A 24,669-nucleotide genomic window follows, 5' to 3' on the forward strand; every position below is an offset into this window, starting at 1 on the left:
ATAGAGAAGGTCATTTCTACAAAAAGAAAATGGAGGGGAATCTAAAATGGAGTCACAATTGTTTATACGTTCTCTTAAACACGGATGTCCACCTTAGGAGAGCCTTCTCCAACGTGGATACTAGATGCGGGGAGGATCCACCAGCGCCACTGAGGGACCCCAGAAAAGGAGGAATGGGGCCAGTCTGTACAAAACAAACTGCACAGTGGAGGTAAGTATGACATGCTTGTTATTTAAAAAAAAAAAAAAAAAAAACAAGGGTTTACAACCCCTTTAATGCTTACATTTTGTTAAGGAGGTATTTATGCATCTCATAAAATTAGAATATTACATAAGATAAGGGCTGCGCTGACTTTGGACTTGATAAAACACAGTGGCCCTCATGCAACTTGGATTCTGTACCTCTCTGCTCTTCCTCCAGACTCTGGGATTTTGATTTCCATATGAAATGCAAAATTTTCCACAGTCAGTGATGATTTGGGGAACCATGTCATCTGCTGGTGTTGTCCACTGTGTTTTATCAGTCCAAAGTCAGTGCAGCCCTTATATTCTTATGTAATATTCTAATTTTCTTAGATACTGAATTTGGGGTTTTTACTAGCTGTACAAGCCATAATCATCAAAATTAAAAGAAAGAAATACTTGAAATATATCACTCTGCGTGTAACGCATCTATATAAAACACGTGAGTTTCACTTTTTGAATTGAATTACCAAAATAAATTAACATTTTGATGATATTCTAATTTCATGAGATGCACCTGTGTGTAATATATATATATATATATATATATATATATATATATATATATATATATATATATATATATATATATATATATATATAACCAATGGCAATTAAAAAAGTCCAAAATGCCATAGCAGCGCTCATGTCAATCCATCAACATATGACACGTTCTTATATAATTCCTCATATAAGTTAAAAAAGTCCAATGAAGTGGTTTATGTGAGTAAATCAAATTCCTTATAGGTGATAAAAGTTCTTATATTCGTGCACCACATGTGCAGAACACATGGAGAGGACCCTTGTTTACTGGAGCCTGCCATTCCCAATAAGAATATTAGAGAGCCAGTGGATATTCCTGAGAAGTGGCAACATAAGATGCGTTTGTGACGCTTGATTTTTTCAGATTTCTGGTGAGTTTAACCCCTAAGGGGCGAGTTTCTTCTTACTCGGTGACAAGCCTGGGTGTGTGGTGCACGAATATAAGAACCATAGGCGTGTGCACAGGGTGTGCCAGGTGTGCCTGGACACACCCTAATCACCCTGTGTGGTGCAGATTCTCCCTGTTTAAACCCCTGATATGAATAAAAATAAAATAATAATACTAATAAAACCTACTGACACCATCCACTGCCTTACTGACACCAATCTCTGCCTTACTGGCACCCGCCACTGCTCTACTGACACCCTCAGTATGTATACACATGCACACATATATGTATGTAGGACATCTGGTTACAAAGGATGGGGAGATGGCAGAGGTATTGAATTTATTCTTCTCCTCAGTATTCACGAGTGAATCGGGGGGCTTCAGTAACCAAAACTGCAGTGTTTATCCTCATGACACAACACAGGAAGCACCTACATGGTTAACAGAGGACGGAATTAAAATTAGACTTGAGAAACTTAACATTAATAAATCACCGGGACCAGGTGGCTTGCATCCGAGGGTACTTAGGGAACTCAGTCAGGTGATTGCCAGACCGTTGTTCCTAATTTTTACAGACAGTCTATTGACTGGAATGGTGCCAGCTGATTGGAGAAAAGCCGATGTAGCACCAATATTTAAAAAGGGCCCAAAAAACATCCCTGGGAATTACAGACCAGTTAGCCTAACATCAATAGTATGTAAACTCTTGGAGGGGATGATAAGGGACTATATACAAGATTTTAGTAATAAGAATGATATCATTAGCAGTAATCAGCATGGATTCATGAAGAATCGTTCTTGCCAAACCAATCTATTAACCTTCTATGAGGAGGTGAGTTGCCATCTAGATAAAGGAAGGCCCGTAGACGTGGTGTATCTGGATTTTGCAAAAGCATTTGACACAGTTCCCCATAAACGTTTACTGTACAAAATAAGGTGCGTTGGCATGGACCATAGGGTGAGTACATGGATTGAAAACTGGCTACAAGGGCGTGTTCAGAGGGTGGTGATAAATGGGGAGTACTCAGAATGGTCAGGGGTGGGTAGTGGGGTCCCCCAGGGTTCTGTGCTGGGACCAATCCTATTTAATTTGTTCATAAATGACCTGGAGGATGGGATAAACAGTTCCATCTCTGTATTTGCAGACGATACTAAGCTAAGCAGGGCAATAACTTCTCCGCAGGATGTGGAAATCTTGCAAAAAGACCTGAACAAATTAATGGGGTGGGCGACTACATGGCAAATGAGGTTCAATGTAGAAAAATGTAAAATAATGCATTTGGGTGTCAAAAATATGAATGCAATCTATACACTGGGGGGAGAACCTCTGGGGGAATCTAGGATGGAAAAGGACTTGGGGGTCCTAGTGGATGATAGGCTCAGCAACGGCATGCAATGCCAAGCTGCTGCTAATAAAGCAAACAGAATATTGGCATGCATTAAAAGGGGGATCAACTGCAGAGATAAAACGATAATTCTCCCGCTCTACAAGACTCTGGTCCGCCCGCACCTGGAGTATGCTGTCCAGTTCTGGGCACCAGTCCTCAGGAGGGACGTACTGGAAATGGAGCGAGTACAAAGAAGGGCAACAAAGCTAATAAAGGGTCTGGAGGATCTTAGTTATGAGGAAAGGTTGCGAGCACTGAACTTATTCTCTCTGGAGAAGAGACGCTTGAGAGGGGATATGATTTCAATTTACAAATACTGTACTGGTGACCCCACAATAGGGATAAAACTTTTTCGCAGAAGAGAGTTTAATAAGACTCGTGGCCACTCATTGCAATTAGAGGAAAAGAGGTTTAACCTTAAACTACGTAGAGGGTTCTTTACTGTAAGAGCGGCAAGGATGTGGAATTCCCTTCCACAGGCGGTGGTCTCAGCGGGGAGCATTGATAGCTTCAAGAAACTATTAGATAATCACCTGAATGACCGCAATATACAGGGATATGTAATGTAATACTGACACATAATCACACACATAGGTTGGACTTGATGGACTTGTGTCTTTTTTCAACCTCACCTACTATGTAACTATGTAACTATGTATTTGCGCTTTGAGGTACACACCCTAATGCAATAGGCTGTGCATAGGGATGAGCTTCGTGTTCGAGTCGAACCCATGTTCGACTCGAACATCGGCTGTTCGATCGTTCGCCGAATTGCGAACGTTATGGGCCGTTCGCGCTAAATTCGTGTGGCGCGTCACGGCCCATAATTCACTGCGGCATCGCAGTGCATTGCTGGCTGATGATTGGCCAAGCATGCACTATGACCCGCATGCTTGGCCAATCACAGCGCCGTCAGTAGAGAGAGCTGTAATTGGCCAAAGCCAGGGTGGCTTTGGCCAATTATGGCTCAGGGGATTTAGTACACACCCCACACTATATAAGGCCGCCTGCACGGCGGCCCTGTGTAGTGTGTGTTCCGGTGTGCTGAGAGATAGAGAGAGAGAGAGACAGTGTCATTTGATTTGAGTTAGATAGATTAGGCAGAACAGTCAGTCAGTTAGCTGCACTTACAGTGTATTGTGTATATATATGCATCCCAGGTGTTGCATATATATATATATACACTGTATTCAGTTTAGCTAGATCCGTTCCTGTTATCTTCTATCTAGACTATTTACATTTAATGCAGTGCGTCCTGCTCACAGTGTTCAGCTAGATCCGTTCCTGCTATTTACATTTAGTGCAGTGCGTCCTGCTCACAGTGTTCAGCTAGATCCGTTCCTGTTATCTTCTAGACTATTTACATTTAGTGCAGTGCGTCCTGCTCACAGTGTTCAGCTAGATCCGTTCCTGCAATTTACATTTAGTGCAGTGCGTCCTGCTCACAGTGTTCAGCTAGATCCGTTCCTGCTATTTACATTTAGTGCAGTGCGTCCTGCTCACAGTGTTCAGCTAGATCCGTTCCTGCTATTTACATTTAGTGCAGTGCGTCCTGCTCACAGTGTTCAGCTAGATCCGTTCCTGTTATCTTCTAGACTATTTACATTTAGTGCAGTGCGTCCTGCTCACAGTGTTCAGCTAGATCCGTTCCTGCAATTTACATTTAGTGCAGTGCGTCCTGCTCACAGTGTTCAGCTAGATCCGTTCCTGCTATTTACATTTAGTGCAGTGCGTCCTGCTCACAGTGTTCAGCTAGATCCGTTCCTGCTATTTACATTTAGTGCAGTGCGTCCTGCTCACAGTGTTCAGCTAGATCCGTTCCTGCTATTTACATTTAGTGCAGTGCGTCCTGCTCACAGTGTTCAGCTAGATCCGTTCCTGCTATTTACATTTAGTGCAGTGCGTCCTGCTCACAGTGTTCAGCTAGATCCGTTCCTGTTAAATTCCTACTGACCGGCAGGCTTGTCTGGTTACAGTATATAAAGCTACCTGAAGAAAATTACAGGTGTTCTATTTGATCCTATTAGTACCACGGTCAGGCAGCTAGACTATTTACATTTAGTACAGTGCGTCCTGCTCACAGTGTTCAGCTAGATCCGTTCCTGTTATCTTCCTACTGACAGGCAGGCTTGTCTGGTTACAGTATATAAAGCTACCTGAAGAAAATTACAGGTGTTCTATTTGATCCTATTAGTACCACGGTCAGGCAGCTAGACTATTTACATTTAGTACAGTGCGTCCTGCTCACAGTGTACAGCTAGATCCGTTCCTGTTATCTTCCTACTGACAGGCAGGCTTGTCTGGTTACAGTATATAAAGCTACCTGAAGAAAATTACAGGTGTTCTATTTGATCCTATTAGTACCACGGTCAGGCAGCTAGACTATTTACATTTAGTACAGTGCGTCCTGCTCACAGTGTTCAGCTAGATCCGTTCCTGTTATCTTCCTACTGACAGGCAGGCTTGTCTGGTTACAGTATATAAAGCTACTTGAAGAAAATTACAGGTGTTCTATCCCAGCTTAGTGCAGCTACAGGCCATTAGTATGTCTGGAAGGCCAAGAAGGAGAGGCAGACAGTCACAAGCCAATAAGAGAGGGCAAGCAGGCTCTGTGTCTAGTGCTGGTCGTGGAGACGGTGCATCCTCATCAGCACGTGGCCATGGGACACGCTTGGCCTTTTTTTCGGCAGCTGGCCATGTTGAGCCGCAACATGCGGAAGACTTGGTCGAGTGGATGACCAAGCCGTCCTCATCCTCCTCATCCTCTCTCACCCATGCCCAGGGTGCTTTGTCTGGCAAAGCAGCGGCCTCTTCCCTCAGCTCAATGTCATCAGTGACTCCTTCCCTAGCTCCACCATGTCCTCATGAGGATTCCCTCGAACTGTTTGACCACAGTGTTGGGTACATGCTCCAGGAGGATGCCCAGCGTTTGGAAGGCTCTGATGACGATACTGAGCTCGATGAAGGCAGTAACATGAGCGCGGACAGAGGGGGTGCCCAAGAAGGACAGCAATCTGGCAGTCATGCTCCCCCTGCTGCAGCATACTGCCAGGTTTGCTCCAGTGATGAGGAGGGAGGGGATGATGAGGTCACTGACTCAACGTGGGTGCCTGATAGGAGAGAGGAGGAGGAGGAGGAGGAGGAGGAGGAGGTGGCAGCACATCACCAACGAGGCAGGATGCCCTCCAGGGGCCAGCCTAAGGGCAGCACATTGACTGCATCACACCCCAAAGCTCCACATGTGCAGGGCGCTGCAGTCTCTGCGCGTTATTCAAAAAGTTCTTTGGTGTGGGCCTTTTTTGAGACGAGTGCATCAGATCGCACCGCTGCTATTTGCAACATATGTCTCAAGCGTATCTCGCGTGGCCAAAATATCTCCCGCTTGGGTACCACATGCTTGACCAGACATATGTTGACCTGCCATGCAGTTCGTTGGCAAGCGTATCTAAAAGACCCACACCAAAGAACAAAGAGGATCTCTCCTTGCTCCTCATCAGCTGAGATTTCCAACCCCACTAGACCTTCAGTCCTCTCTGAGACCTGCAGTGAGAGGAATGAAGGTGTAGAATTAGGTGTGTCACAGCCAAGTACTTGTGGGCAATCTGCTTTTGGTACACCGACGTCAGATTGTACCAGGCAAATTTCCCTGCCCCAGCTGCTGCACCGCCGAAAGAAGTTTGCTCCCAGCCATCCACATGCCCAGCGGTTGAATGCTAGCTTGGCAAAATTGCTAGCACTTCAACTGCTGCCTTTTCAGTTGGTAGACTCTGCCCCCTTCCGTGAGTTTGTGGAATGTGCGGTTCCTCAGTGGCAGGTACCCAAACGCCACTTTTTCTCACGGAAGGCGATTCCGGCTCTCTACCGGCATGTGGAAGGCAATGTCCATGCCTCGCTGGACAGGGCGGTCAGCGGTAAGGTGCATATTACCGCTGACTCATGGTCCAGCAGGCATGGACAGGGACGTTACCTAAGTTTCACGGCGCATTGGGTGACTCTGCTGGCAGCTGGGAAGGATGCAGGACAAGGTGCAGTAGTGTTGGAGGTTGTTCCACCACCACGCCTCCAAAATGCTGATTGTGACACACCTCTCTCCTCCACCCCCTCCTCTTCTTCTTCCTCCATGGCCTCTTCCTCGGAACCAGCGGTGCTCCGTAGGCGTTCAAGGGGCTACGCAAGTACGCAGGCCAAAAGATGCCATGCGGTGCTTGAGCTGGTGTGCTTGGGGGACAGGAGCCACACTGGGGCAGAGGTTCTGTCAGCTCTGCAGGGGCAGGTTCAGAGGTGGTTGACGCCACGCCAACTTAAGGCAGGAATGGTGGTTTGCGACAATGGCACCAACCTCCTCTCTGCCCTCCGACAGGGACAAATGACCCATGTGCCCTGTTTGGCTCACGTCCTTAACTTGGTGGTGCAGCGGTTCTTGGGCAGGTACCCGGGCTTACAGGATGTCCTGAGGCAGGCCAGGAAAGTCTGTGTGCATTTCCGCCGGTCATATAATGCCAGTGCTCGGCTGACGGACCTCCAAAAGGAGTTTAACCTGCCCAAGAACCGCCTAATCTGTGACATGCCCACCAGGTGGAACTCAACGTTGGCCATGCTGCAGCGGCTGCACACGCAGCAGAGGGCCATCAATGAGTACCTGTGCGACTATGGCACCAGGACAGGGTCAGGGGAGCTTGGTTTTTTTTCCCCACGCCAGTGGGCCATGATCAGGGATGCATGCACTGTCCTGTCACCATTCGAGGAGGCCACGAGGATGGTGAGCAGTGACAGTGCATGCATCAGTGACACTGTCCCCCTTGTCCACCTGTTGGAGCACACGCTGCGTGGAATAATGGACAGGGCACTTGAGGCAGAACAGAGGCAGGAAGAGGAGGACTTCCTTAGCTCTCAAGGCCCCCTTTATCCAGACAGTGTTCCTGCGTGCCCGCCGATCACACAGGAAGAGGACGAGGAGGAAGAGGAGGAGGAGGAAGATTGTGTCAGTATGGAGGTGGAGCCTGGCACTCAGCATCAGCAGCAGTCTTTAAGGGATCAGTCCCAAGAAACACATGGACTTGTACGTGGCTGGGAGGAGGTGGCTGCGGACCATGTCGTTCTTAGTGACCCAGAGGACTCCGGACCGAATGCCTCAGCAAACCTACGCTGCATGGCCTCCCTGATCCTGCAAAGCCTGCGTAAGGATCCTCGTATTCGTGGTATCAAGGAGAAGGACCAATACTGGCTGGCAACCCTCCTTGATCCACGTTACAAGGGTAAGGTTGCGGACCTTATCTTGCCATCGCAGAGGGAGCAGAGGATGAAACATCTTCGGGAGGCCTTGCAGAAAGGTCTGTGCAACGCGTTCCCAGAGACTGGGAGGTTACAAACTCCTGTTTCTGGACAACGTGTTGCTGAGGCTTCGGTCAGTCAAAGAAGGAGCGGTGGAGAAGGTGGCCGTCTGACCGATGCGTTCAGACAATTTTTTGGTCCGCAGCCCCAAGGTATGATCGGTTCCAGCAACCATCGCCAGCGTCTGTTTTACATGGTGCAGGAATACCTAGGGGCAAGATCAGACTTGGACACCTTTCCCACCGAAAATCCTCTGGGTTACTGGGTCTTGAGGATGGATCACTGGCCAGAGCTTGCACAGTATGCAATTGAGCTACTGGCCTGTCCTGCATCCAGCGTTCTTTCGGAACGCACATTCAGTGCTGCTGGAGGCGTGGTAACCGATCACAGGGTGCGTCTGTCCACCGACTCGGTCGATCGGCTGACCTTCATAAAAATGAATGAGTCTTGGATCACCACCAGCTACCAAGCACCTGATGCTGATGTAACCGAATAATTTTTTTTGAAATCTCAGATCCCTTCAAAGACTGCCTATGCTGATGCTGAGTGACTATCCCTGAGTAATTATCCTCTTCCTCCTCAATCATCACGCTGATAGCTTGTAAGAACATTTTTGGTTCTGGGCGCCACCACCAGTGCCTAAGGCACAATTTTTCAGCCCCTGTTTAACAGGGGCGTGTAATTACAATTTTTGATGTAATACTTTGCAGCAGGGCTCGTTCCTGCATTCCAACTAGAGTGTCTGTGAGGGGTTGCAGTGTTGTGGCACCAGCACCAGTGCCTAGGGCCCAATTTTTCTGCCCCTGTCTAACAGGGGCGTGTAATTACAATTTTTGATGCAATACTTTGCAGCAGGGCTCGTTCCTGCGTTCCAACTAGAGTGTCTGTGAGGGGTTGCAGTGTTGTGGCACCAGCACCAGTGCCTAAGGCCTAATTTTTCAGCTCCTGTTCAACAGGGGCATGTAATTACAATTCTTGATCTAATATTTCACAGCAGGGCCCTGTGAGGGCTTACAGTGTTGTGGCCACAGCAACACCTAAGGCCCAAATTTCTGCTGAGTATATAGGGCAGGACCCTACTTTCAAACATCTAACTTACAAACGACTCCTACTTGCAAACGGAAGGAGACAACAGGAAGTGAGATGAAATCTACCCCTAGGAAGGGAAATTCTCTCCTGTAAGAGTTAATATGGGAAAACAATTTCTCCTTTCCACTGATGCTTTCCAATCCTTGTTCCACAAAAAAACCCAAATTTTCAAAAAACATTTTTCATTGGGACAAAAAAGTGAGGTGAAATCTTCTGAAGAGGAGGAAAGACAGCAAAACAAATGTCACAGGGGTGATAACCCTTCCCTATGTTTTCCAAAAAGCTTAGAAAAGATTTTTTGGCTGGAGCTAAACACGTTAAAAATGTTCAAAATTACAAACAGATTCTACTTAACAACAAACCTACAGTCCCTGTCTTGTTTGCACCGCCTGTATACTGCTGTTCAGAGTATATAGGGCCTGGTGGCCCCACACCTTTCCTTATTTTAATTTGGGTGCGGGGTTCCCCTTAATATCCATACAAGACCCAAAGGGCCTGGTAATGGACTGGGGGGTACCCATGCCGTTTGTCTCACTGATTTTCATCCATATTGCCATGACCCGACATGACATTAAACCCGCAAGCAGTTTTAAATGAGATTTTTTCCTTTAAAAATGACATTTGGTGCAGGGACTGTTCTAAACATGGGAAACACGCGTCACTTTACAGGCATACTATAGACACCCCCCAGGTACGATATTTAAAGGAATATTTCACTTTTTTTTTTTTTACTTTAAGCATCATTAAAATCACTGCTCCCGAAAAAACGGCCGTTTTTAAAAGTTTTTTTTGCATTGATACATGTCCCCTGGGGTAGGACCCGGGTCCCCAAACCCTTTTTAGGACAATACCATGCAAATTAGCCTTTAAAATGAGCACTTTTGATTTCGAACGTTCGAGTCCCATAGACGTCAATGGGGTTCTAACGTTCGTGCGAACTTTCGGTCCGTTCGCGGGTTCTGGTGCGAACCGAACCGGGGGGTGTTCGGCTCATCCCTAGCTGTGCACACCTATGATAAGAACTTTTATCACCTATAAGGAATTTGATTCACTCACATAGACCACTTCATTGGACTTTTTTCACTTATATGAGGAATTATATAAGAGCGTGTCATATGTTGATGAATTGACATGAGCGCTGCTATGGCAGTTTGAAGTCGGGTGACATTTTGGGCTTTTTTAATTACCATTGGTTTTATGTATGATTTATATTATAGTAGCTGCTAACACAAATGGTTTTAGATTATAAGCTATAGTTTTGACATTTATTACCTTACAGGAGTGTTTATTCTTGGCCCTGAGCGGTGCTATTGGGCCGTATTTAGTCAATTTGTGTATATATATATATATATATATATATATATATATATATATATATATATATATATATACACACACAGTGGTGCATTTAGGTTTTGTGCTGCCCTAGGCCTGACTAAGCTCGCGCACCCCCTAATTTAACTATGACCCACCCCTTCCTGTCAAGGCCACACCCCTTCCTTTTTAAGATCCGCCCTCTCATCTTCATGGGAGGACAGAGGGACGCCACGGGAAGAGGACAAAGGGACGCCGCAGGAGGAGGACAGTGAGCGATACAGCATCTTTTCATTTGGGGGTAAGGGGATATGTGCTGGGTGCTTTGGGAGGCTCTTGCACTGAAGTCGTGTCCCTCCTCTGTGGCTCCTCCTCCTCCTGGCTGTGTACTGAGTGTGTGTGGCTGACAGTGGGGAGAGAGGTGTGGGCTGCTACGGAAAGCCCATCGCCGCTTGTGGGACTCCGGGCGGCAGATGTCCTGGGTGCCCACGCTGGCGCATCCCTGTCTGGCCAGTAACCGAAACTCAGTGACGTAACTTGTTGTGGGCTCTGGGACAGTGGGGTCACTAGGGTTGGCCTAGAGGATATCAGGTTAGGAACTTCCTAATGGCTCAGTTCCTGGGAACAGTAATGTATAATGGACAACAGGCTCTCTTACCAGACCCGGTGAAACTGCAACAGTGATCCCTCCGGCTGGACGTTCACTCACTCTGGGTTGCCCAGGCCAACTCTAGTCAGTAGTGTAGCATCTCTACCCTGGCAGTGGCTTCATTTTTCTCCCCCTCTGGTGGTGCGGGTACAGCGTGGCTCTCTGGTGGTGCGGGTACAGCGTGGCTCTCTGGTGGTGCGGGTACAGCGTGGCTCTCTGGTGGTGCGGGTACCGCGTGGCTCTCTGGTGGTGCGGGTACAGCGTGGCTCTGGTGGTGCGGGTACAGCGTGGCTCTCTGGTGGTGCGGGTACAGCGTGACTCTCTGGTGGTGCGGGTACAGCGTGGCTCCCTATCTGGCTTCCCCCAGCACAGTACTCTCTTTTTCTCCTCCTGTAACCCCCCCCCCCCCAGCAGAGTGCATGCATGCTGGAGACTGTAGCACGATGTCTGTGGACACACAGGGCTGTCACTCTTCAGGGATTACTCTTCCCATGATGCCCCCAGAGTCTTCTGATTGGCCCTCTGCTGTGGCCAATTATGGGGTGAGAAACAGTGGTCAGGAAGCTGGGCAGCGGCATGGCGAAACCAATTAAAGCCGCTCTCTCTCTCTTCTCTCTTCGGCTGACAGAAAGAGGAGGGAGGCGAGCAGGGGAGATCCACAGACAGCCCGCATCTCTCCTCTCCCTGTCACAGCTGCTCCATTTACCAGAGAACTCCCCCGCTCGCCCCCCTCCCCTTTCTGTCAGCTGAATGGAGAAGAGAGAAGAAAGAGAGAGAGCGGCTCTAATTGATTTTGCCGTGCTGCCGCCCAGCTTCCTCCCTGCTGTTTCTCTCCCCATGATTGGCCACATCAGAGAGAGAGAATCACAGCTTTACAGGGGCGGCTTGACAGCTCCTGATTTAACTGCTTCCTGGCCCCATCTGCAGCCGCGAGGCCATTGCACTCCCAAGCTGTACTCTCTTGATGTGCTCTGCTGTGCGGGAGGAGAGCGGGTGCCGTTTTTGTGTGTGTGTGTGGGGGGGCTTTTTGCCGCCCCCCACAAAGTGCCGCCCTAGGCCTGGGCCCAGTTGGCCTAGGCCAAAACACAGCACTGTATGTATATATATATATATATATATATATATACACACACACACACACACACTGTATAACATGAAGTGGCATGAGAAATTACTATGGGCTTTTTAGTTACTTAAAGCAGACGTAAACCTATTGATTTAACAGTTTCAAAAAACAGTTACATTCCCAGCACGTGCTAGGAATGTAACTCACATTGGTTGTACTCTTGAACTATACTGTGAAACCATCCAATGGCTGGTGTCATAACTGATCACATGTGCAGCATCATGGCAGCTGGAGATTAAACAGAGGCCAAGATGCAGCTTCCTTGGCTGAAAATGGTAGGAGGGTTTACTTCCAGAGAGGTTGAACTTCACAAATTTTTGTTCCTTTTACATGCCTCCTCCCCCCTCCCTCTTAAACATTAGTTTAAAAAATCTATTTAAAACAGTAAGGCCTACTGTGTCTGCGCATTTACTGAATCTCCAGTACAAATGGCTGTGTTGGAAATGAAATAGCAAAGGGAGAACCTCAGCTTCAACCAAGACAATGCTGGAATCAATTGTCATACACTGCAACTCACTAAATCTTAGATATGGTGACTGCATTCGTTTTTTTTTTTTTTTTTTTTTTTTTTACTTTATATTACCTGTCAGTAACACACCTTCTTTCCTAGGGTGACAACTTTCACACACTTGACCATATTTATGGAGAAACAGTAATGTCAAATGAGGTTGCACTCCTGATTTTGCCCACAACACCTAACCCTCTCTGTCTCCAATACATAGGGGTTCTTGCTTTGTAGCTCATAGATGATAGCTGGGAAGGCTAGTAAGATTGTTAGATGTTTCAGTCCAGAGCAAGGTTTTTTCAAGAACGCTGGTTTTCTGTCAGAATCAACAGGTATTTTTCTGTACTGGCAAAAAATGTACTAAGCCTTACAAAAAACAATGCATCCACCACATCTAGTGCATGGTAGGCTGCAATATTTTAGATTTTTGTTCTTGGGCATGAATATCATTACCTCCAGCAGGTTTTTCATTACTTTAAACAGAAGATAATCAGAATCTTTGATTTTTGCACATTCTTTTTTTTAAAAAAGCTGTGTCTCCCAAAGTAGCGTTCATCTAGCTGGCAAGCTATATTGTAGTTCTGCAAAGATGTTAGTCTTGGAATGACTAATATGCTCTACATGCTAAATACCACTGCTAAATACCACTATATCTCCTATCCCCTGACTTCTTCATGCATCCATGCACATCTGTTTGTAAAAGAACATTTAACGGTTGTTATAATTTCCTGTTGTTCTGGTCAAAAAGAAAACACAGACCTAAAAGAATTAAATTACAAATGCCATTTCCTGATAGCTAGGAGTAAAAAACACTGACTGGGGCAAGCACTGAAAGTGAATTACATGTGGAAAAATCATTAAAATACGTGAACATTTTACAACCAACCCTCCAGTTGGTGAAAGGCCACTTGTCAGTAGTTCTAGGTTTTCCCCAGACTAGCCTTTCTTAACCAAGGTTAAATGGAATACTAGGGTTCCTCCAGAGGCAAATAGGGGTTCCTTGAACTATGAGCAATGTCTTTCTCAAGAAAACTAACCACTGACACCAATTAACTTTTGAGCTTTCTGTAAAGAGGGGATTCTTAGCACACAACGTAAGAAACATTCTTCTCAATGACCATCACACTAATATAATTAGTTATTAAGCAAGATGAATATGTCTCTATTCTTTCACATACCCACGGGGGCAAGGTAAAAACTAAACAGAACATGTAAAGCAATTGTAGTCATTTTTACAGTTATGTCCCATGAAGTGTTCTTAATACAAGTGTACATTTGAATGGCCTGTGCAATCATCATATGGATTGCTGACCTTTGTTTTGTTGAATGGCATTAAAACGCACTGCATTTAGAGAAACAACATGGTACAATATATTTCATAATGCAGTTGTCATATGGTTGGGATTGTGGACCCTCTATGCAGCATACATGCTGGATGGCAGGGTGTTTAGAGAGCACAAACATGCAGCCTACAGCCAACCTGGTACAGAAAAGCACAGAGACAAGGATCCTGGAAAGAACAGAATACAGAACTCTCTGGAATGGCAGGAGTATAGTGCAGTGCTGGAGTGTTGGTCTTACAGGCAGGCAGGAGTTAGGGCACAGAAAACCTATGAGAGCCTCTTACTGCACTGGGGTGCAGGCCAACAGGGAGATAGAAGTATCTTGGCAGCAGTGGGATGCTGAGATTACAGAACACAGAGGTAACATTATCTTTGAGGAACACTGAGGTGCACAGGAGTCCCAGGGAATGCAGGTACACAGGACACAGATGATGTAAATGAGGAGTCTAGGACAGGGGGGACACCTATTGGTACTGTCTGGAGAGAACATAGCATGCCCACACATACAGAAAAGGTGAGGGCCCTTGGAAGGGCCAAGGTGCAGAGTCTAAGGAACTGCCTGGTCCTCTCCAAAACTCTTGAATGTGGATATGGGTTACTCTGCAGACAATTCCCAGGTTACAGTTTTCAGACTCACCTGAACAGATATCTACTGGGAACTAAGGGCCAATAAACAGATAAGAATCTCTTCTAAGGATGAGTCCTGGCGTGTTCGCACAGCCCAAGTGCGGAGCCCGCCAGGAAGTCGGCACTGCGCTGCGCTAATCAGAGGCAGTGAGACATTTCCCGATCTCTGCAGCTGCGCTTCGGGAAATGTCTTACTGCCTGTGATTAGCGCAACGCAGTTCCGACTTCCTGGCGGGCTCTGCACGTGGGCTGTGTGAATACGCCGGAGCTCATCCTTAATCCCTTGCAGTGCTGGAGCACAGGGATCACTGGACCAGCCCAAAAGTTCAAATACTATGAACAGGTGCACAGAGACCCACAGGACAACAAAGAGTGAGTAGCAAAGACAAGCATTGGGGGTACACTAGAAAGCCTATTAAAAATCACCTGGCACTAGGAAAACTATCTGTCACTCAGTCAAAGCCTGAGCAATGAGACAAGCTTAAATAGAAGGGGAGATGGTCTAGATTGGCTGGGTGTGTAGGTAATTGAATCAACAACAGGTGGTTAACCAGTCATGAACACAAGTTTTGTGGGATAACAGGTTGCAGCAAAACCTTGGAAGCAGAGGCGTAACTAGAACCTTCAGGGCCCCGATGCAAGAAACCATGGAGGGCACCCCTGACCGGGCTCTTTTCTCCGAGCCCGATGGCAGAACACCAGGGCCTTGTCGCAAGTGGGTGGCTGCATATAAAGAAATCGATTTCTCCACCCCCCCCGCTTCTCCTCCTCTCCCTCCCACAGGCATTCAGTGGCTCCAGTTAGGACACCCTTGAAGTACACCCCTATGTGAATGGGGCTGCACTGCAACCACCCTGCAACTGTGTGCATTGCATGCAGTTGCAGCATAGTGATGATGCATTTAAGGGGTTAAAACAGGTGGTCAGGAGGCAACATATTGCCTCTTTACCGGCTGTCAAATGCCTCTGAAAAGCGATCTGAGCATGGATCACTTTTCAGAGGAACAGCATTTTTTTTGCTGGTACTATGAACAAGCAAAAAAAAAAAATCGATTCTAGTGGGACACATATAGGGGGTCAGGATTAAAAGCGCATACATAAAATGTGCATATATACATGTAAACACACATACATACACACATATATAAATACACACACATATATATATATATATATATATATATATATATATATATATATATAAATGCACATATGCACACACACATAAACCAGTGGCAGCTGGTGCTCAAAATTTTTGGGTGGGCGCAAGCAAACTGAAAAATTCTTTAAAAAAAAAAACGCATCAATTGCAGCCTCACTGTGCTCATCAAACGCAGCCACTGTGCCCATCAATTGCCACCACTGTGCCAATCAAACGCAGCCACTGTGCCAATCAAACACAGCCACTGTGCCCATCAATTGCCACCACTGTGCCCTCAAATGCAGTCACTGTGCCTATCAAACGCAGCCACTGTGCCCATCAATTGCCACCACTGTGCCTATCAAACACAGCCACTGTGCCCATCAATTGCCACCCCTGTGCCCTCAAACGCAGTCACTGTGCCCATCAAATGCAGCCACTGAGCCCATCACTTGCCACCACTGTGCCCTCAAACGCAGTCACTGTGCCCATCAAACGCAGCCGACGGGTAACAGACCCGAGCACCTGATTGGTGGAGAGGCGGTTCAGTGTTAGGAAAGCGAATATTCATTCGCTTTTCTAACACCTGGGTGGACTGTGAGCGCCAAGCATGGCACCTATTTTGAAGCCTATTAGTGCTTTAAAAAACACCCCCGCCGGTGTAATTCAGGCGCCCGGCGTCTGAAAAGGGGCCAGGCGCCTGAATAGGGGGGGCAGTGGCGCCCATAGATAGATTCACGCTATGCATGAATCTATCTATTTGTGATAGAGGGGTGGCTGGAGAGAGGGGGCGGCACCCGTGCACCCTTATAGACGCACCGCCACTGATAAAAACACATACACACGTACATGCACATATACATACATGCACATGAGCACACGTACATGCACACACACACACACATACATGCACACACACACATGCACATATAAATACATGCACACACACTGACACACACACATATACATACATGCACATATAAATACATGCACACACACACATATATATAAACACACATACAGTAGATAAAAAACGGCAGACCTTTACCTTAGCTCTTCCTGCCGGGTACTGCACTGTAGGGGGAGACAAAGAGCACAGCACTGTACATTCACTTTGTAATCAATGTGACCAGCTCCCCGCACAGATTACAGTTTGGCTTAGGATCGGGGAGCTTGTCTCCGCTCCTCCTATCGAAGTACTGTATACAGCATAGTTGCCAACATTGCAAAAAAAAATGTGGGACACTTTTTTTAGCTGTAGGCGGAGCCGTGTAATAATTAGAGGCGGGGCATGCGTTTGTAGGCGTGACATAGTAATAAAAAACAAAACTGGTGCGCAAAGTGCACCGCGATGATCAATGGGCGTGGTTTACGTGAAATAGTGGGCGTGGCTTAAACGGGCGTGGCTCAAAGGGGTGTGGTTAGAGTCTGAGATGAATAAGGGATGGAGAGGGAAAGGGGGAGAGAGGAATGAAGGGACAGCAGCCCCAGATCCTACACAACAATAGAAATATGTGTATTCCAGAAAGTTTAACAATCAGCAGATAAAGATACTCCAAACACCTGGTGTTAGCGCTTCAATCATCCCGGCACCATGATTGTTATGGTGTCAGGATGATTGAAGCGCATTATTTCTATTATTACATTGTAATATAAAATTAAATCATTCAACTCACCATAATGCAGAATCAGTGAAAGCTCTGAGCATGTCACCTGCCACGTCGCCTGTCACCAGCAGAGTCCATCCTTGCATCAGGTGTCCCCAGCAGAGTCCATCCTTGCATCAGGTGTCCCCAGCAGAGTCTGTTCTTGCATCAGGGGTCCCCAGCAGAATCTGTCCTTGCATCAGGTGCCTCATCAGAGTCCCTCCTTGCATCACATCAGATTCCTCAGTCCCCCTTTTTCCCATTAGAGTCCATAGTCCCCCCCTTTCCAATCCTTCTTCACATCAGAGTCTGCAGTCTTATGGCACCTTTATACATTAAAGTTCTCAGTTTCCTCCTTTACCATCAGAGTCCCCAGCTTCCCTCCCCCCCTCCTTCATCACATCAAAGTCCGCAGTCACCTGGCACCCTTTCACATTAGAGTTCTCAATTCCCCCTTTCCAATCAGGGTCCTCAGTTCCCCCCCTTTTAATCAGAGTCCTCAGTCCCCCCTCTTTCCAATCAGAGTCCTCAGTTCCCCCTTTCACATCAGAGTCCTCAGTTCCCCCCTTTCCAACTAAAGTCCTCAGTTCCCCCCTTTCCAACTAGAGTCCTCATTCCCCCCCTTTCCAACTAAAGTCCTCAGTTCCCCCCTTTCCAACTAGAGTCCTCAGTTCCCCCCTTTGACATCCGAGTCCTCTGTCCCCCTGTTCCCATCAGAGTCCATAGTTCCCCCCTTTCCAATAAGAGTCCTCACCCCTCCCCTTTCACACCAGAGTCCTCAGTCCCCTCTTTCCAGAGTCCTCTGTCCTTCCCTTTCCCATCAGAGTCCTTAGTTCCCCCCTTTCCAGAGTCCTCAGTCCCCTCCCCCCCTTTTCATATCATTCTAATGTCCCCTGGAATTATTTCACATCACAGCTCTCAGTTTCCCCTTTCCCATCAAAGTCCTCAGTCCCCTCCTTTCAAATCAGAGTCCTCAGGTCCCCCCTGACCCCTTTCATATCAGGGATGTCAATTCCCCCTCCCCCTTCACATCAGAACCTTCAGTCCCCCCTTCCTTTCACATCAGAGTCCTCAGCCCCCCCCCCTCGTTCTTTTCACAAGAGAGTCCTCAAGGGCCCCCTGCAGCAAGGGGCCCGGTCGCCATGACAACCTCAGCGACCCCTATAATTCTGCCACTGCTTGGAAGTTAAAGCTATGGAACTACATGTATCAGCATTCCTGCTAGTCTTTGGGAATAATAACAGTGAAATGTAACAGAGAAATATAAACCTTAGTGCCTTTGCATAAAATAACTGATCATCAAACTCCAGCTGCAGTAAAAAAAAAAAAATCGCTAATAAGCAAATGGCAAAGAGCAAACTGTTTTTACAGTCTTTGGGAATAGAGGGACAGATCTGCGTCAGCATTATAAATTATATTGAAACCATGCTATTTATGTTACATCTGTTACCACCAGCCTATTGCATTAGAGTGTGCACCCCTAAGCTCAATATATGTATATATATACTTTTAAAAACAGTACCATTTGTAAGTATTCTGGCAGGCCCTTGCACTACATGATTTTGTGAATTCATCCATAAATATGACCACAAAAGAGGTAAGTATAGTGTGTATGGGTTTGGCAAAGTCAGATAGAGAATTGGTATCAGTTTACTTAGCGGTTGGGGGGGAGGGAGGGTTCCAAATGAGTTTTGGCCCCCCCCCGAAAAAAAGCCTCTTGCACTCTGCCTGAATTTAAGGACAACAATAACATTTGGACACACTTTAGGGGGTGTTTAGGGTAAGCACTACAATGGAGCTGACAAAATACATTGTTAAGTGACTAGGTTAGGTGTGTATGGGCCCAGGATAGCATGCTGGGGAGGTTAGTGAAGGCCAATATCCATGAAGGACAAAAAAGGAGGATTAAAAGCTTCCAGCATGCATGAGGATAAAGAGGACATTCACAGCATATTACAATCATGGTAATTAGGGAATGAAGAAAGAAATACAATACATTAGCAAACATTAAATACATAGAATGTGATGTTAAAGGAGAAAACTTACCTTAATATAGTCCTTCTGCAGGACCTGAATGATGGCAGAACAGGTCTCTGGAATAATGATTCCCAGAGCCTGGGGGGAGATTCCAGTCGTAAACTTAATATCCTGGAGACTTCTCCCCATCGCCAAGTAGCCTCTGCTTGGGAGTGATGGCTTGCCGCATGCAGGTGTCCTGCTTCGTAATATAAGGGGACAGCAAAGCCAGAGATAATTTTAGAAATCATCAGGATTATTCTCCCAGATCTCCCGCAAGAAAGGCATGTGAGAGAATTGGTCACGCTGGAGCAACCAATTCTTCGTTCATGAACTCCTCCTCGTCCTGTTCATGGATTGGACTTGGGTCAAAGCAAGAACTCCAACACCAAGCCCTTGCAGAGCACGAACTCTGCGATGAGTACATACCCACAACATGGCTAGAAAACGGTCGGCTGGTCAGAACGAACTGACAGAATGCACTGAAAATCAGAAAGGACCTGAGAAGAACAAGCTGAAAATCAGAAACGAGCAGACAAGAACGCACTGAAAAACAGATACGAACTATTAAATAGAACGCACTTAAATAGAAGGCAGTAATGAACTGACAACACGCACTGAAGAACAGATACGAACCCACAAGCACAAACTGACAAGCAGTAACGAACTGAAAAGCACGAGGCTGAAAAGCGTGAATCGTCTCTCACCAAACTTCTACTAACACAAGATAAACACAAGATTAGCAGAAGGAGCCCAAAGGGTGGCGCACTGGCTATTGAACTTCCTTTTTATAGTGCCGTCGTACGTGTTGTACGTCACCATGTTCTTGACGTTCGGAATTTCCAACAACATTTGTGTGACCGCGTGTATGCAAGACAAGTTTGAGCCAACATCCTTTGGAAAAAAACCACGGTTTTGTTGTCGGAATGTCCGATCGTGTGTACGCGGCATAAATGTGTGGGAGGTAAACTTTTAGCTGTTTTCTAGCTCTCAGTTTAGCCATCTGTCAGATGTGTACATAAATTTATAATATCTTGAGTGAGTCCATCCCAGAGCCCTCTATGTTTTATTGGATAGGGAGAAGGAAGGTTGTACTGTAATGTCCTTGATTTGTTTGAATAAATAAAAGTGCATGGTTTGTTGGCTAATTCTAATCTCTAGAGTTTATTTTCTAGGTTTGTTTAGGCTTTAGTATATTTCTTTATGGTGAGAGACCTATTTAATTAACAAACCGTGAACATGAGCTTTAATAGTATTTGATGATGCATCTCAAGTGGCAAATGTTTCAAAGGACATTTTGCTAAGAAGTAATAATCACAACTTCTGGATTTGTCAATAGAGCCGCATGCATTCACCCAGTATAAACCTGTTTTTAAAATGTGTGCAGGACTAAATATGCAACCCATTTTGACTGGGTCCTGAATATAATTTCTAGGAAAATCTGCCCCTAACCTGATAATGTCCTTAGACATCACCATCAACAACCTGGTGAAAAATGTCATAACAATGCCCACTACAGGTAAATTCAGGGGCTGCAAGTCAGGGGGGGCTCTACCATATTACATTGATAGTGTCACAAACACACAGTAGATTTATAGGTTTCCTGGTAATCCCCAAATTAGTAAAATGCTTGGCTTCTATTATGACAATCCAGTGCACTATATCATTTAGCAGTGTCAAGATTTGCTGAATGATCCAAGACTGTAACACATGAGTTACAGCTGCTTTTTATTAATAAGGACAACTGTTATTTAATCAAAACAATAAATGCTTACAATTTGATTTGGAAAAGTACAAGAAATTATAGCTGACATAAAAACAAGCTGTGCAGGAGCGTAATAGTGTTAAAACGGAATGATTATCTTGTTGCACCAAATGCCAGAAAAGGCAGACTATTTCTAGTTAGTTTTTAATTGTGGAACACTTTCATTGCAGATGAAGACGTGGTAAAATACTTAAAAAAAAGCAATTCCAAGTAGACTGATTTGCATCTAAAAAAGGACCACATAACATTTTCAATTCAAAAAGAAAATACACACAAAAATACTATTTATGTGTTATTTGTGGACAAGTTTTTCCTTCGCATGTCATAGCAGGGTGTGTCTTAAGCTGGAAAAATAATGTGTAATGCTATGGAAGCTTACTAGTCTGGACATTTTATGTTAGGTTTATATACTTTTTGCTTTATATTTCCATGATAAGGTTTCATGTACAGAACTGTAAATGGTTCCTTTAGTAGCCTTTTCTTTGTTCCCATTGCAAAACTTTAATTTCCAGTGATGTCCCCAAGATGGAAATTGACTGGACAAATCCTCCTGGCAGGAGCCCCAACCCTATTCTACCTAAAAATTAAAGTTTTAGTAAGTGGTAGATAAAACTATAAAATAAACAATAAACAATACAAAATAAAATAATAAACAGTCAAGTGTATTATATATTAGGATTTTATATGGTACAATTTGACCAGTAGGATTGAATTTACCATTAGGAGCAGAAGGTGAAAGAAAAAGGCGGCTTTTCTCTGTACTGTTATGGGCCACACATTTTTCCCATCATCCTCTTATTAAAAGGTTGTTTACACAAACAATATCTCTTTCTGTGAACCAAACTATTTTTTTTCCACGTTCTCTCAGATTCAGCCTCTCTGCTGTCTTTATTGTTCATTTATTGTGGTGTCTGGTTTTAGTAAGATCTGATTATACAGAAGAAGAAAAAAAAAAACACAGAAGACTGAGCAGAGGAAGGAAATATTAACAGATCTTCCTTCTTTAAATGACGTTATATAAAGATTATAATACAATGTTAGGCCTGTGCTGTCTGCCTAGAAGTTGGTTAATTAATATGACATTATTAAGGATCTGCATGCATTTTTTGGTTATTGTAGTGCATGTGGAGCAGGCCAGGGGCCGCAACATATCTCAACATACACAGTGGTACATTTCTGAAATAAAATGCACAAAAATGCATTGATGTGAATGTGTTCCATAGGAACCCATGTTTTAAAAAATGTCCTGCGTTTCTGCAAAAAGCATGAAAAAACGCATTGATGTGAATGGAGCCTAAGAGGCTGAAGTAATGTGAGGGCTTCCCCCACACCACTGGTCCAAATATCCTTGGAGTTGAGAACAGGGAATGAGAGGGCACAAAGAGGCAAAAGTACCAAAAGTCTAATATGCAGGCGCTCCCGTCTGGCAGAAGACTTGACTGTTAGGGGCTCATGCACACCATGTCCCTAAAGAGCAGGGTAGGGATGTCACCAAGGAGCAAGGCATCAGTTGGAGGGACCTCAGAGGAGTAAACTGGAACAGCAGCAATCAAGAACAGGCTGGAAGCAAAGCCTAAGATAAGTAATGAGCAAGCAGGGTAATAGTAAGGTTCATAGTCAGTAGGCAGGCCAAGATCACACCAGGAAATCAGCCATGGTCGGCAACTAGCTGGATCAGCAAACAAAAGCTAAGCAAAAGCAGGTCCAAGGCAGCAATGGGCAGGCAAACAAAACCAGGGATTAGGACAAGCCAAGTCAGGTCAAGGTACCTGGAGATCAACTGAAGACCATTTAGCAAATTCCTTAAATAGGCCTTGTGGCTCCAAAGCTGGAATTAGGCCTTCTGATGTCATTATGACACCGCACTACCCTTTTTTTAAAGTGTAGCTGAAAAATCATTATAGTGTTAAGTGCACAGTCCAGAATATGATGTATTTATCACTGTGGTCTTGTTACATATCAGGTAGATTGTGTGGCTCCCTACAATTTGGGCTATGTAATAGTTGGCAGGGGGATTAATATTATCGAATGACACCCTCTCGAATCTAATTAATGAAGGGTAGCAGTGAAAGACATGTGATATCTCGTCAATGGCCAACTAGGCCTGAAATATGTTAAACACACCTCCAATTAAATAATACATGCATGTATACATTTAATTTAACCAGATTGTTTTATATATATATATATATATATATATATATATATATATTAAATCAGCCTGATTATAGTTATGTATATAGATTACAATATTGTCATCTCTTTTCTATAGGCTCAGCATTTGTTAAGGTGTCCCTCATGAATCACAACAGGTTTATTAAGAGTAAGAAGACAGCTGTAGTGCTTGGGACTCCAAATCCTGTGTATAATGAAACTTTTAGCTTTAAGCTGGAACAAAGTGAATTGGACACAGCAAGCCTGAGTTTTTCCGTCTTGCAGAATGCTGAAGGAGATAGTAAGTAGCACACATACCCACATACATACATCTATATAAAATATCCATATCTATGAAACATATCTGTGTGTCTTTTTCTGATTACTTAGAATAAATTAAACTGAACGACCAGGCCAGGGTTATACAAGTTTCATATTCAGCCATAGAGGTGGAGTTATCATCAGGGCATTATGGACATTAAATCTAAACTCCCAAGTATTATCTTTACTGCATACTTTCTTTGGTCCAGCTTGGCACAATTTAAGCAGGGCCATCTTTAATATTGATTGGACCCTGAGCAAAGATTTTCTTGCCCCCCCCCCCCCCCATGCAATTTCGCTCTCCACCTGCTCTGAGACATACAATAAATATCAGCTAGACTTAAAATCGGTTTACTGTATCAGAGCAGGCAGCGATTGTGATGCGTTGCCAGAGGTTACAGCATATCATTACCACTTACTGACTGGTTGCTAGAGATTACTGTACAGTAATAATGCTCACTGATTGGTTGCTAGAGGTTACAGCACATCATCTCCTCACTGCAGAGGGGCATGATATACATATGAATGGCGCCTTTATTTACATATCAATGCAGTCGGCCTCAGTTATTTACATTAAAATGCTGCCACTATTTACATATGAATGATGGTTATTTACATGTAAACACAGGGTCTGCAGGTGAGTTATCTGTACACAACAATAAGGCAGAGCTGGGCAGCATTAGTAGCAGCACTTCACACTGAGATATCGGGACACAGTACAGGACTAAAACTTCAAGGCACAAGAGAATTTAAACTGGGATAGTTGGCAAGTATGAGGCAGCTGCTTTGGGCCCCACAACAATGACAGGGCCCAGGGCAGCTGCCCCCTTTGCCCTGCCTTAAAGACGGCCCTGAATTTAGGTATACAAATATATTCTAAATATATAAACTCGTTCTGATGGTGTAACAAATGTACGATAGTGTAACAAATATGTCAAAACATAAAATAGAGTGAAAATGAGATATCAGGTGCAGCTGCTGTACACAATGTGCTAATCACTTGACCAAATATAATAAAAATATAAATTACAGCTCATTACAATTCATTAATAACAAAAAGTGAAAGTCCATATAAAGTGAC

At 45.0% G+C, this 24,669-nt stretch overlaps 1 protein-coding gene across 1 annotated transcript in view; it reads left to right on the forward strand.

Annotated features, from left to right (window-relative positions):
* The window catches only part of SYT15 (synaptotagmin 15), a 273,758-nt gene that overhangs the window by 202,608 nt on the left and 46,481 nt on the right, over positions 1 to 24,669 (forward strand). The window contains exon 7 of the mRNA XM_073595201.1: positions 23,386 to 23,568. Within this exon, the coding sequence (XP_073451302.1) occupies positions 23,386 to 23,568 (183 nt within the window). The remainder of the gene's footprint in view (positions 1 to 23,385; positions 23,569 to 24,669) is intronic.

Source organism: Aquarana catesbeiana, linkage group LG08 (genome assembly GCF_042186555.1).
Source record: "Aquarana catesbeiana isolate 2022-GZ linkage group LG08, ASM4218655v1, whole genome shotgun sequence".
Classification (NCBI taxonomy): domain Eukaryota; kingdom Metazoa; phylum Chordata; class Amphibia; order Anura; family Ranidae; genus Aquarana; species Aquarana catesbeiana.